Below are 15,355 nucleotides of genomic sequence, written 5' to 3'. Positions count from 1 at the left end.
GAACATGTAGGAAACATCACTGAGGTGTTAAGCTGTGAAAGCCTGTATTATATAGATGTTAGATGGATAATATTCAGTTATTACACGCTATTTTAATATATTTTAGTGGCACAATCAAATTAATCACATCCCAAACAATAACATGGTTTTGTTTGTTGGTTTCCTTTTACCTTTGGACCGTATCTCCTTGAATGCATCACCTCTGCTCACGTACTGTAGCTACAAGGATGAGGCTGCAGCTTCAGAAACTGAAGGCTGGGTGGCAGTATTGGCTTTATTGGACCTCAGCTGCTCTGCGTGTAAACATCAGGAATTCAGAGGCCACTTGGGAGCAAAAATCATAGAAATTCATAAATGCTTGCATGTAAATGAATACGTATGTTTTATGAGAAGAAGAAGAAGAAGAAGAAGAAGAAGAAAAGCAGGCACACGTCAAATCCCAAATGACAAACAGCCAAATTAAGCAAAACACAATATATATTTACATATAAACACCACTGGTACTTTCAGCATGCCACATGGGGCAATGCACAGATAAAACCTGCTGCTTGGTTAATGCAATCCAGAGTGAAGCAGCAGCAGCCATGGAGAGATAGCAGAACAACACTGTGCTCTACACACCGTCCATATTTGCAATTCAGAAAGTAAATATACGGCTGATGACAAAACATTAGCTGTGAAACTTCTGCCTTAATTACTTCTTTCCTCTGTACAAATCAGGGGAATCCAAATGAACATCAATGTGTCATCAACAATAGTCTGACACAGTATTATCTGACACATCAAACACCTGTGAATAAGAAAAACTTTTTCTTTTTTTTTAACCCTCAAATTCATTCAAAATGCATTTCTTTTTAATCAGAACAACAAACACACCTCAGGAGTAGTGGGAACATCACAATGATGAAACATCTGATCCTGCAGCAGATTATTTTCTTTTACTTTGCTCGACCAACACCAAACATGCAAAAAACTGACACAAACCATTAACGTGGAAGAATCAATTATCCTATTAGGTTGTGCTGTCTGCAGGTGATCCAGTAGCAATCAGATCATTACATACAAAATGTGTGACAGTATTAAGACCACTTGGAAATCTTCGGAAGCATTAGGCAAAACGTTATTGCAAGGGAGAGGTATGTACGCTTTGAGACACACGGTCATAACGGTGAGCTTATAATGACAACGGTTAATGAAAATTACCAAATTTAATAATAAGAGCAAGCAAAATGAGGGGCAACATGAGAGAGATACAGCAGAATATGTCAGCTTTCTCTCTCATTATATTTTCTTGCACGGTTTCAATTTTGCTTGTTGTTTATTGAGATCTGACCGGTGCAAAGGAGTATTTAGAGTGACATTAAATCAACAAAAGAGACATGGATCTCTATGAATATGATTATGAAAATTTCTCCTCCTCATATTCTCATTCTGGTTTGCAGTTCCTCACATTTGCATTAGGTCTATTTAGATTGGTATTGTTCTCTGAATGTGACCGCTGTCATGTACTCATTTGTGACACAAAGTAAGTAGGATTTGAATCCCTTTTAGTCATGCAGAAAATCCTCAGAGCATGCGATGGAATGTCTCTCATCCCTGGTCTTCAGGCAGTCTCTCCGGTTGTCGGTGCAGCTGAAGAAGAGCAGTTCATTCCTGCAGTGTGGATCCTGGCAGCTCGTTGGTCAGCGTGTGCCAACGCTCCACCTTCTGGCCTTTGTTCTTCAGACAGTCTATCCAGTGCTGCAGAGTCTCTCCCTGTGAGTGGCACCCTAGGGACACCCCCCCTGAGAGGAGCAGACACATGAAGGAAAACCAGTTGGTGGGACTTGACAGAAATGTGAATGTTTTAAACTGATGAAACTTACTGTAATAAAGCAGCAAACTTCTACCAAAGCCATGAACAGAAGTGGAGAAAAGTGCAGATATTCTTCACCACAGCAGAAGTGCAGATAAGACTAAAAGCGGAAGTGCTGAATCAACTTTTTTTACTCTAAAATGAAGGAGTACCGGCTTTGAAATGAACTTACAGTTTAAAAATAACATGATATTTCTATCAGCTATTACAGTTTTAAGTACACTGAATCTCACACCTTACTAAGATAATGCGAAGACTATCCAACCATTAAAAATTAAAATTAGTTTTCAATGTAAACCTCACTGAAGTGTGCAAATGTATGTGATCTCTATGTTATCGCCACAGTCCAAATGCATTAAAACTAATAACATGGAACAGGCTTGTTTTAAAAATGCAAGGACAGATATTTGTATTAAAATGTAGGGAGTAAAAGGAAAAAATTGACAGAAAAATTAATGTTCTCGTTAGGTGCAGATACTCGAAAACTCTAGGAACTTTAGGAACACTACTTGTAAACAAGCCAGAATTTTGAAAAAATCAAAGGTTTGCAAGTTAAGAACAGTATAAAAATCCAATAAAGTAAATAATGTATGTGTGTATTCCAAAAAATAAATACATAAATAAAATGTTGTAAATTTGCACCTTATGTTGTTTTTCATATGTTGGTGTTTAAAGAGAAGATCATCTGTACCATATCTGATCTAAATATAGAGTAATTTGGGTGTAATATTATTTTTTTTATGTAATATTTTATTGTTATGTTGTGTCTCTTTTAGCCTGATTTTGTAATTGCTTTTGGAATGAAGCAAAAATCTATCGACTATCATTGATATAGAAGCATACATATGTACAGGGGTTGGACAAAATAATGGAAACACCTTCACCTCAAGATGATAATGCCCCAATCCATACAGCTAGAATTGTTAAAGAATGGCATGAGGAACATTCTAATGAAGTTGAGCATCTCGTATGGCCGGCACAGTCCCCAGACCTCAACATTATTGAGCATTTATGGTCAGTTTTAGAGATTCAAGTATGACGTCGATTTCCACCGCCATCGTCTCTAAAAGAGTTGGAGGGTATTCTAACTGAAGAATGGCTTAAAATTCCTTTGGAAACAATTCACAAGTTGTATGAATCAATACCTCAGAGAATTGAGGCTGCAATTGCCGCAAAAGGCGGACCTACACCATATTAAATTATATTTTGTTGATTTTTTTAAGGTGTTTCCATTATTTTGTCCAACCCCTGTATATATGTATGTGTGGATGTGTGTTTACATGTACATAAGTTCATGGTGGATATGTATACATCATGACGCATTTCATATGTATGTATGTATGCATTTGTATTTGTGTGTATGTGTGTGTATGTGTATGTGTATGTATGCATGTTTGCATGTATGTATATTAATGCCTTCTTTTTTTTTTCTTCTCACAGTGACATTTTTTTTTAACCTATGTTTAAGTGTAAGTTTGCATCTCACAAACTCTGTTACATTCATCCAGGATGATAGATGGCTTGCTTTGTGATGTTGTTTTTGTTTTGTTTTGTTTTGTTTTGTTTTTTTGCTTTTTTTTTGTTGTATGTGTGTTTGGTATATACTCTGTTCTGTATAAAAACAATTCCTATTGTTTAGACATTTTTTTGCACTACTGCTGTAAAAAATTCAATAAAAAATAACTGAAAAAAATTGATATAGGAGCATAAACCTTTGTAAAAGGCTTTCATTTTTGGTGAGACAAAACCAAAACAAAAGAAGCTTTATTTAAGCGCCACAAAAAGAATAGAATGTACCGACAGACAGATGGACTACTAATTCTGTTTTTTTAAAGGGGGATATGAAAAGATAAAAAAATGAAAACTTATATTACATACTCCCACCTTATGAAATTACACAAAGGTCATTCTAACCCAAAATGTCATTGACACCCTCTTGGCATAGAAAAAAACCCTGCAAATTACACACTGTGCTGCACTCGGATGATAATAGGGAACATCTTAAAATATCTTTCTTTCTTTGGCTTCATCTGCTATGGCTACAACATTATTAGACTGTTAATAAAGTAGCCAAGCAGCTAATCAGTGATCCAAAACCCCACAAGAGATCCCCAGCAGGGGAATATGGCCTATTAGTGTTACACTCACCTATGAAGTCGTTGGACTTTCCTAAGTCATAGTCCCACACTGTGACCTCCAGGGTCTTGGTTGCCAACTCCGAGAAGGAGATTTCATAGAAGAACTCCTGATAAAAACAAAGGAAAAAAGTAGATGAGAGCAAAGGTCAGCCGATTACCTCTAAAATTCAAACTAATGAGGCGGAATTATATGAGTGGTAATTGCCTGTTTTAAAAGAGAAATCCAGCATGCAGTGTAGCGTCTCTGAGGATTACACAATACTATAAGTCTAAATGAGCTGCCACTTACATTCAGCCATTACAAATGTGCATTCAGCTCCCATAGTCACGAAGAACATGAAAGCCTACCTCATTAAACTCCGGGTTGAGTGTTTTTTTCATAACTGCTGTTTTGTGCTTGGATTTCTTCTGTACGTCTGGTTTGAGGTACCTGAGACAGAGGAATGTGATACCATCACACTGAGCCTGGTCATTATCATTCAACACTGCTTCAAGGGAAAGGTAAAGCACAAGGGTAATGCCAGTGATGGCTGTATAAAGGTTAAGGAAAGTTCATGGTTAAAGACAATCATTAAAGCATCGGTGTTCAGTCCAGAGGTGGAGAAGAGCACGACACTGTTTAAGAATATATTCATGATATAAAATATGAGATGCTCTATAATACAGCAGCTGAAAAAAGCTGAAATTATGCATTGTGAATTTCCCCCGATGGCCCTAATTTAAAACAAAGTAGAATAGAATAGAATAGAATAGAATAGAATACAATACAATACAATACAATACAATACAATAGGGTTTATTATCATTGCAGAACACAAGTAGTACAGTGCAATGACATTCTGTTTACATTTCTGTAAAGTACCCTGTGTATATATGTATGTATATATATATATATATATATATATATATATATATATATATATATATATATATATATATATATATATATATATATATATATAGTATATATATACATACATACACACACACACACACACACACATATATATATATATATATATATATATATATATATACATATACACATACATATATATATATATATATATATATATATATATATATATATATATCTAGAGAGAGAGAGAGAGAGAGAGAGAGAGAGAGAGAGAGAAAAGAAAAGAAAAGAAAAGAGAAAAAAAACAGTTTACAATATACAAATCTAAATAGAAGGAAAGTAAGGGTAGTGTATAGATAGAGATATGAAATACAGTATAGTAATAAACATGACAAAGTACAAAATACGGCTATGGGTAAAAGTGTGTCACATTATGCATACAAGCTAGTCACAAGCCGTACAATGACATGAACTGAGATGTAAGAGCATTATTTAGTTATTGATGGTCCCCTGTTGACTCATTTTATTTATAGTGCTATTGCTGTTGCTATCAATGTGTGATATTTAGTAGCATCTAGAGGTGAAGAAAGAAAGAAAGAAAGAAAGAAAAAGAAAGAAAGAAGAAAGAAAGAAAGAAAGAAAGAAAGAAAGAAAGAAAGAAAGAAAGAAAGAAAGAAAGAAAGAAAGAAAGAAAGAGTGAGTCCATCATTACAACCATGTTTATCTTGATAGTTGTGGCCTTTTTAGTTTATATTAGGGGACATTAACTGTGGTCCAGAATCAAAGTGCAGGTAACAGGTTGTCATGGTGATGCAGTCTAAACTAGTGTCACTGCAGCTGTGAACAAGGCAATGAGGTATTAAACTTAAAACTCTAGGTCACAATTTCTAAAATGAAAGATTATATTGAGATTGTTTTTGAGATATAGCTGTTGACACTTAAAATCTGTGCTTACTTTATCAAGATAGAGCCGATTTGAAAATTTGCTTTGATGTTCTCAGAGATTTCCTTCCAGCTTGGTTCAGTATCCCATATCTTGGCATGATAACGTATTATATATTAACATAGATATGATTCTGGGTCAGTCATTCTGTGATTTACATGATTACATGCCATGATCATTGCATCGCTTTGGCCCACTTGGAACTGCAGCAAACGAACTACTAGAACTTGTATCAGATACACCATCACTCTGTTGATGTTCGCTGTCATGCACTGGAAACACCTACAAAGGAGAAGGTGAAGTAAAGGGGTGTAGATACATACACTTGAATGACAGTAGATATAAGGTAATAAAAATGCAATGATCACATTTTTGTGTGATTACACCCTAATGTAGTGGTTCCTAACCTTTTTTGGCTCATGACCCCACTTGAATATCACATATTTCTGGCAACCCCAGACATTCAAAAAGGAGGCTTTTTTTTTTTTTTTTTTTTACTAAAACTATTTTGTTTTTGATCATGTAAGAGTTTGATATACTATGTTGCCAGTAAATGTTAATTTTAGACAACATTTAGGCTATATAATGTATATTACTATGGAGGAAGGCAGAAAAGCCAGGTGTAGATTAGATTAGATTAGATTAGATTAGATTAGATTAGATTAGATTAGATTAGATTAGATTAGAAATGTATGCCTATTTCTACTTGTAGGGGGGTTGTAATTATTCATTGTGCATTTATTGATGGCTTAGTGCTCGGGTAGTTGAGATAATGATGAGTTGTCATGTTGTCACAGTTCATTGCACATGGGTTGGTCTCTTTGCAAAAGTGGACCAAATACACATTGAGCAATACTCAGTGGGTATCTGCACAATTTGAGGATTGGTTTTGAAGGCCTATATAAAGGCCCAAAAAAGGCCACCATTGTTAGTCCAGTGAACGGCATCATGCCACGTCAATCATGTGAACAACATCTCCAGGCACTGGGTATGGTGGAGGCCGGTTTGAGCTACAGTGATCTAGCCAGGCATATGGGCTGTTCCCAACCCACAATCAGAAACCTGGTTGAACACCACAACACCACACCTAGTCCGAAGCATATGCCAACGGATTGCCTCCTGCATCGAAGCAAACGGAGGCCATACCCAGTATTGACTGTTGTGACTTTGTGCTTGGCAGGTGCCATTTTCTTTTGTTAAGTTTTTTGTTTTGAAATTATTCTTGAAACTTTAGATTTTTGTTTCTGTATGCCAATATCCTAAACAAATGATTCATATGAAAAAAATCCAGTTTAGGGTTTCAAAATAAAAATTATGTCAAAAAATATGGTCTCAAAGTTTTCATTGACTGTGAGTGTATTTACAAGGCTGACAATTAATACTGAACAAACAATAATTCAAACTATGAATTATGAAAGAGCTGCAGCATCTGAAACTGACCACAATGAACATTTGAAAGATAAACAGTACCACAGTGCTTCAGTTTCAGCTTCAGAGTTTGTCATGTCTTTTATGTATTATGATCATTTCCCTCAATTCACCATGTACTTTTTATTCGTACGTTTTTATTTTTATCAATTACTAGAAATTTCAGGCGACCCCATTTGAATTCCAGGTGACCCCACATGGAGTCCCGACCCCAAGGATGAAACCTTGGGGTCGGGACACTGCGCTAATGAAAACAAAATCCTACATAATATATTCCATTTCTGCAATTAGATTCTCCTGAACCCAACCAAACACATAGAACCTTGAAAGTTTTAGTATAGCAGAATTCCCTTCAGTGACTGTAAACTCACACAGAGTTCATTCTTTCCTGTTTACTGCTTTTCTCTCTAACACGACATTGTGGAGAACAGAAGGTCAGGGAAAAACTAACCCTTTATCCTGCTTGCAGGTAAGACATCACACCGCTTTTGTGCTTCGGTTACATCTCTACAGCAAATATTTGTATACATTCAGTGTAACTTCTGGATTCAGTTTGGATAATAGTGTTGTGAAAATGCTGCATTCATTCACACTGTTACATTGACAAATAATAATAATATAAGACAAATAAGAGAGCTAATTTTGTGGAAGTTCCCAAATGAATTTTTCTTCTATTTTTTACCGTTCTTAAGTGATTTATCACATTATTTTTCTAATATTATGTTCTATATTTAGCATTTTTCAGGTGTTTTCCTGTATTTAATTCACTGATCATGTAAATTTTCATAAAAGCTCAGATTAATATATATTCTTACTGCAAAAAAAGGCAAGTCGAATTGTCAATCAAGCACAGTACTCAGTTCCAACAAATTCCCTTTTAATAAAATTAAATGCCCTTAAACTACATGATCTTGTTGACTTGAATACTCTTATTATAATGTATATAGTCCATGACCATATACTCCCCTACAGTCTACAGGAGATATTTGAGCCCAAGTAAACCCACTACAATGTAAGGGGAACTAAAATCTTCAAGAAAATTAAGTGTAGAACAAACATAAAAAGTCAGTGTATCTCTGTTAGAGAATAATCTAGACCAAAACTTTAAAATGTCTTCTTCAATTTGTGCATTTAAAAGGATGTATAAATCCAGTATAATAACAAAATATAGAACGTTATATGAATAAGTGAAAATCTAGTTATAGAAGAATGCACAAAATAAGATATTATTCTGTATTGCCTATTTGTAATTAATTAATTAATACAGACTATCACGATTAGGAGATATTATCACATTTATTAATGATTGTATTTGTAGTAAATAATGAAAATGCATATAAATATTATCGCTGATATTAAAAAAGGTTGATAATGCAAAACCAACTGCGAGTGAGGTGACTAAAAAATGTATGGATATGGTTTGTATGGATGCTTTGTGTTATTGTAAAAATATTTTGAACAAAAGTGTGTTAAAGCAAAGGAAGCAGAATTAATTTAATTATTAGTTTGTAAAAAGGGGGTGGAATCTATAAGTTATACTTCTTCCCACTCCTTTTCAAGCGCCGAAAAATTTAGTTTGACCATGTTGTATGGTTCTTTGTTATCTGATTCTATGTGCTCGAAATAAAACTACACTAACTAACAAACTAAAATTAAAGTTAAGGGTTATTATATCAGAAACAGAGAAAACTGAAGAAAAAGTGACATTTTCTGTAACGATGTCATTAACTGAACATAAACCAAGTGTCTCCATCCACTGTCACTGATCCAACTCCATGGGTTTTACTGGTGAATCAATGGTGTAGTAGATGACAGTGTTTCCACGGTATCTGCGGAGCCTCTGAACGTCCAAATGGATCATATCTGATGACCATGAAAAGATGACAAACTCCATTTTACACCAATTATTTATATGGATCGATAGGATAAGTGGATCAACAGTTATTAACCTTTTTTTTTTTATCAGAAAGTGAGATTGGTCACCAGGGGATGTTTGGGTCTTTATGGGTTAATTAATCCATAGTCTAACAGCACACCTTATAAATTACATTTAAAGGCACGTATACTGCAGTCTGTGGTGATATGCATTTTTAAAGTATCCCTCCCAGTCGTCCTGTCCCTCACTGTCAGTTTTATTCTGCTGTAAGTGATACATTAAATGACAGGTCATTTAGTTTAACTCTTCACTTCAAGGTTCAATTTGTGAAGCTGTGCCCTGTGTGAGCGTGAGGAGTCATCTGTAATTTCTCCACTACCAGCAGCAACAGATTGAGCATCCCTTCACCAGCCATCATTAAATTCTCAGGATATTTTTAAAGCCAGCTGGAAGGAACATGGCAAAATCTCTATTCACATTTGCTTTCCACCCACCACCCACAGCTCTGAGAGCGTATGTTCCCACACACTCTCAGACACAACAAAGCATCTGGGATAAGGCTCCTGCCAAAGGGCAAAGATGCGAGCGTGCATCCGATATGAAACAAGGTGTGTGATTTATTGCTGTTGATTCGCCAGAGATGGATGCGTAGTAACGGAGAAATGTCTAAAACTGTGGGCTGAGCCATGACGGCAGAAGAGATTTGGTATTTGGTGGGAAGAGCTTGTTGGCATGTCCATTGTTGTATGTATATGTGTGTGTGTGTGTGTGTGTGTGTGTGTGTGTGTGTGTGTGTGTGTGTGTGAGTGAGTGAGAGAAATGGTGGTTTAACAATTTACTCATTCCTGAAACAACCTCAAAGCCAACGTCAGCAGTCAGGAGAACAAAGAGAAGAGGAGAGGAGGGATTTTAAAGCTCATTTGTCCATTTTCTGTCAGAGTGCATCGTTCAACCCAGGGACCCACCTGCCCTTTCTGGCACAGGCACAAACACAAACGCACAATCACGCACACATATACGCACACGGAATTGCTTTTCTTTCATCAGTGAGTAATGTATCTCCAGAGGACCTCTATGACACTGACAATAACATCCAACTCTGTTTATCTTAATCCTCCTCTATGAAACCTCCATAACATTAGATCATATCACTGCCTTTCAATCCATTTTGAAGGCTATATCAATATAAAACCGCTGTCATAATTATCGCAGTGAAAAATGGCAAACATATTCCTCATTGGCTGCCACTTACTGAATGTGAAAGCTGCCCTCGTCTGTCACCATTACCTTTCGCAGAGTTAACTAAAGCCATCTATCACTCAAGGATGGCGACAGGAGATTCATGGGGTCAGTGTGTGCCAATGGCCATTTAAGGCCAAACACAGGTATTAAGGCGGAGAGGGAGACGAGGGCCGGATAGGTCAAGAGGAAATTGTTCTGAAATGAGTGTTGTGAAATGTCAATCCATCAATCTAACCTGTGTTCCTCAGTTTGAACATGTGAAATGACGTGCTAGTAATAAAAGATTTAATAAAACGTCTCATTTTTTTGCCATCATTACGTGGTAAGATGTTCAGTTCTATTGAATTAAATCAGGGATATGACACTTAAAGATTTAATGTGTGAGGTTCGCACATACTCATTTGCATTGGAGTCCTCATCTCGCTGAAGAACAGAAGAGGAGAAGCGATGAAGAGCTCAAGGGCGAGCATTAAGATCTGAGAAAAAGCAATTCAAGTCGTCCACATAGAAATTGCTGCACCAGCTGAAGGCAAAGCTGCCAAGTCAGTCATTAGCTTAGAAATGATGTTCAAGCTGCAGAAGTTGATGTCAAGGGAGAAAAAACCCTGACATTTGAACAAATACACCCGCTACCATACTAAACCTGTAGTTTTCTCCTCTTGGTCCAAATGAAATGACCTGTTGATCTACACACACCAGTGGAAAAGCAAAAGCACTTCTCCAAGCTTTTACATCAACAGAATAGAGCAGCAGAGTCACATCAGCTGTCAATTACTGACCCTGACCCTGAAAAGACCTCTGTCAAAGGGTAGATTTTCCACCACCTGAAAGCAGAGTCCATAGAAGTAGGATGCATTCAGTAGGAGTAGGTAGTTTCTTTTCAGACCACTGGAATGACAATGTTGCTCAGTAATGCCAAAATGAACAACTCCCTGCATGCAAAAGCATACCAGGACTAAAACTAGCAGTCAAACAATGATGTCAGGAGCTAAAATAAAAGTAAAAAGGCACTGAAATACAAAACAAAAACAAATAACAAAAAAAGCTACATAGTGCATTTCAATACAAGCTACAATAGAATAGAACTGAACAGAATTGGCATAATTTTTGTTTTTCCACAGTATTAATAGTTACGTTCATTGTGTATAAAAATTAAATGGATTCAGTGCTTCAGTGCTAAAACCATCCATCCATTTTCTGAACCACTTAGTCCATGTGAGAGTCGCAGGGGTGCTGGAGCTTATCCACTGGGTGAAGGTGGTGTACACTCTGCACATGTCGCCATGGCTGATACATGCACATGTACATACAAACAACCATTCATTTTCATATTCACATCTACGGGTTATATAGAGGGTGTATCAGAAAAAAGTAGACTCAGAAAAAACAACATAAAACCAAAAGGCGAAGACATATTGAAAGTCTGGTCATATGTGTTGTTGACCATGTAATTCTCCCTTGATTGATAACAGTGTCCTGGGTCAGTTTTCATGCTTCAGTGAATAATGCTAATTTGAATTGTGAAAAATAAAAGTCTTTGCGCATGGAAGTGTAACGGTTAATATGAGATCTGTCACTATGGATGACAAGTTCCACTGGTCTTTTACTTGCTTACATAAAACAGGAAAAAAAATAATGACATGTTAACCCCCGAACATCGATGCAAAGATTTCACACATCGGTGAGAAACTGAAAATTAGTAGCAAAATTTCCTCAGTGAGTCATGACTTTCAGGATTTTAGTTGAAGGCACACACTTCTGTTAGTCGAAGAATTCCAGCACATTTAGTCTTCCACATGGGCGCCGTTCTTTGCCATGCAAATTTGTGCCCTCCTCAACATATTTGTAACAGCACGCCGATTCATGCCCCTGTTCTGCCTCAGGAGTTCCACTTCAGCTGCAGCTGATGATGCAATGAATTATGTACGCTGACTGAAATGTTTAAAATGTCAAATGGTCAGCTCAAAACAAGCTTAAAGAACCCTCACCAACAGCATTAACCCCTTGCGTCTGGCATGATAGACTCAAACCTGTCGTTAATGGGAAATCTTTGTATCGATGGTAGGGGGTTAACATGTAATTATTTTTTTTCCTGTTTTTTGTATGGTAGTAAAAGACCAGTGGAACTTGTCATCCATAGCAACAGATTTCATATTAACCCTTACACTTCCATGTGCAAAAGACTTTTATTTTGCACAATTCAAATTAGCGTTGCTCAATGAAGCATGAAAACTGACCCAGGACGTCAATGTCAGGATGTCAATCAAGGGAGATTTACATGGTCAATAAACACATATGACCAAATTTTCAAAATGTCTTTGCATTTTGGTTCGATGTTTTTTCTGAAAGTCTATTTTTTTCTCATACACCCTGTAGATTGACCATTTAACCTATTACGGTGCATGTCTTGGGACTGTGGGAGGAAACTAAAGAGAACCCATACAGACGTGGGGGAGAACATGCAAACTCCACACCAAAAGACCCCACTGACCTGCAATTGAATCAAACCCAGGACCCTCTTGCTATGAGGTGACCATGCTAACCACTGCACCACTGTGCCACCCACACTACACCCTCATAAACTCATAAAACATGGTGGAACGGTGGTGAGGCTGTCAGGAATGGAATGGACCCCAGTGCCAGCTGGTGGAGGCCTTTTGTGGAGTCTGCATGTTCTCCATGAGTCTGTGCGTGTTCTCTCCAGGTTTCCTCCCACTAACTGGTCAATCTAAATCGCACATAGGTGTGAATGAGAGTGACTGGTTTTTTATGTCTTTATTTTATCCCTGCACTTAACTGGTAACATGTCCAGGGTGTTCCCCACCTTCATCTGTGGGTCGCTGGGATAGGCTCCTGCATCTCTGGAACCTTCTAGAGCTGGGGTGCCCAATCCTGGTCCTTGAGAGCTACTATCCTGTGTGTTTTAGATGTTTCCCTCTTCCAGCACACCTGACGGTCATTATCAGGCTTCTGCAGAGCTTGATGATAGGCTGATCATTTGAATCAGGTGTGTTGGAAGACGGATACATCTAAAACATGCTGGATAGTAGCTCTCGAGGACCAGGATCGGACACCCCTGTTCTAGAGCAATGATGTAAAACTCATTTTAGTCCAGGGGCCACATTCAGCACAATTTGATCTCAAGCGAACCAGTAAAATAATAGCATAATAGCCTATAAATAATGACTTTTTTCCCTCTTTGTTTTAGTGCACAAAATCCCATTAATTTATGAAAATATTTATGTTTACAATCTATCCTTTCACAAAAAAGATGTGAAATATCTGAAAAAACTAAACAAGTGCAATTTTAACGATATTATGTCTCAAATTGTCATATATGCATGTGCCTTACCCACAATGTTACACAAACATTTGATAACATGAATAGTATTGTTAAAATGTTGGTGTTTGGAATTTGGAACTAAAATAAGAACAATTTCAACAATATTATGCCTCAGCTTGTTATTAACACAACTTACAGATTAAAGTGGATCTAAAAATGCACAAAACATTTAGTAACAGGCAGAATACTGTTAAAACTGCACTTAGTTTTCTTTAGACATTTCAGGATTTTCATATTTGTTCAGATTTTTCAAATTTTATTGTTAAAGGATAGTTGGTAATGTAAATATTTTCATTGTGTAATGTTATTTTTTTTTACATTAAACCCAGAGATGTGTATTTTTTATATCATTATTTATAGGTTATTACATAAGCTATTATTTTACTAGAGATCACATTGGTTTGTATGTGGCTACTAAACTAAAATACCCTTGACTGTTAATATCTTTAGTGTAATTTTTGCATTTTGCAAATTCATCCCACAGGCCAGATTGGAATTTCTGGCAGGCCAATTTTGACCCGTGGGCCATATGGTTGACGCCCCTGCTCTAGAGGACAAAGCAGATCAGAACATGAATGAATGAAACAAAAAACAATCTTTAGGACTAACAAAAAATTAAAACTACAAATATAACATATAATAATAAATGAAATGCACCACTAAATAAATCCATAATTGACATTATCCTTACGTTTTGACGTAGGGGTCGGAGTAGCCGTTGACATCCATTGCTGCCAGGTGGGCGCAGCGTTTGACGCCCACACACAGTCCACCACGAGCCCTGTCTTTGGCCTCGCCCTTCAGATCGCCGTCAGTGGCCGGTGGGAGGTACTGCAGACAGAGCAGTAAGCGACCCCTCTCCTCTAAACTCCTCTGCTGCTCTGTCTCCCACTGAGGAAAAGAGGGGGTACAACATAAATTAAACCAGAAGTAAAGCTAAAGATAAACCTGTTTTTTTTGTTTCACATGGGCTTCAACGCTACAAGAATTGTCTTTTACATTACCCACAGTCACCTGATGCATGATAATATTAAAAATATTGATTACACCAGCTTAATGAGTTTATTTTGCTGTTCAGTGTAAGCATGACTTGAATTGTTTGGGGCCTAAAGGTCCGAATCAGATGAAATCTCCTGTTAAGACTCCACTTCCTGTCCCCTGTCTGTGAAGCAGTCCTATTATTTATAGTATTTACATTCAGCGCTGGCATCCAGAGTTAATGAACTGTGTACGTGGTCTCATTATAGTAAATTGAGAACAGTACGGTGGAAGATTTTCCTGAAGGAAAGTACATTTCTCATGTTGATGCAATGCAACATGAGAAATGTAAATGGTTACTTTTTACTTCAAATAAGTTTTCCTGGACTTAGCCATGGACTACAGTTTTAATTACATGCACATATTGTACCGCTTCATATTTTATGCTCAAATCTCTACGGTAATTTTACCAGAAACGTGATCTGATCTACATCACTGTAGAAAATTCCTTTTGTCCCCACGTGAACATGAATATTTATCACTGTCAAGGTTGGTACTTTCAATATTTGTTTTGATTCTGATTTTAGTCTACACCAAAGTGAAGATCAAACAAAGAACATGGCCATCCCTAGAGCAATCACATTAAATTTAATATGAAAACCTTCAAACCTTCAAGATTCATCTATACTAAGT

The 15,355-nt window shown here is 36.8% G+C and overlaps 1 protein-coding gene across 4 annotated transcripts in view; it reads right to left on the bottom strand.

The window, feature by feature from the left end:
- Positions 1-254: 254 nt before the first annotated feature.
- The window catches only part of LOC115439552 (double C2-like domain-containing protein alpha), a 70,734-nt gene continuing 55,633 nt past the window's right edge, over positions 255-15,355 (bottom strand). For all 4 annotated transcript variants that reach the window (XM_030163409.1, XM_030163408.1, XM_030163411.1 and 1 more), the window contains exons 8-11: positions 14,376-14,575; positions 4,342-4,423; positions 4,004-4,100; positions 255-1,784 (exon numbers count right to left, since the gene is read on the bottom strand). In XM_030163409.1, coding sequence (XP_030019269.1) covers positions 1,648-1,784; positions 4,004-4,100; positions 4,342-4,423; positions 14,376-14,575 — 516 coding nt within the window. In that variant the 3' untranslated portion in view covers positions 255-1,647. The remainder of the gene's footprint in view (positions 1,785-4,003; positions 4,101-4,341; positions 4,424-14,375; positions 14,576-15,355) is intronic.

The sequence above is a fragment of the Sphaeramia orbicularis genome, chromosome 19 (genome assembly GCF_902148855.1).
Source record: "Sphaeramia orbicularis chromosome 19, fSphaOr1.1, whole genome shotgun sequence".
Taxonomy (NCBI): Eukaryota; Metazoa; Chordata; class Actinopteri; order Kurtiformes; family Apogonidae; genus Sphaeramia; species Sphaeramia orbicularis.
This window is presented reverse-complemented; position numbering and strand designations above follow the sequence as displayed.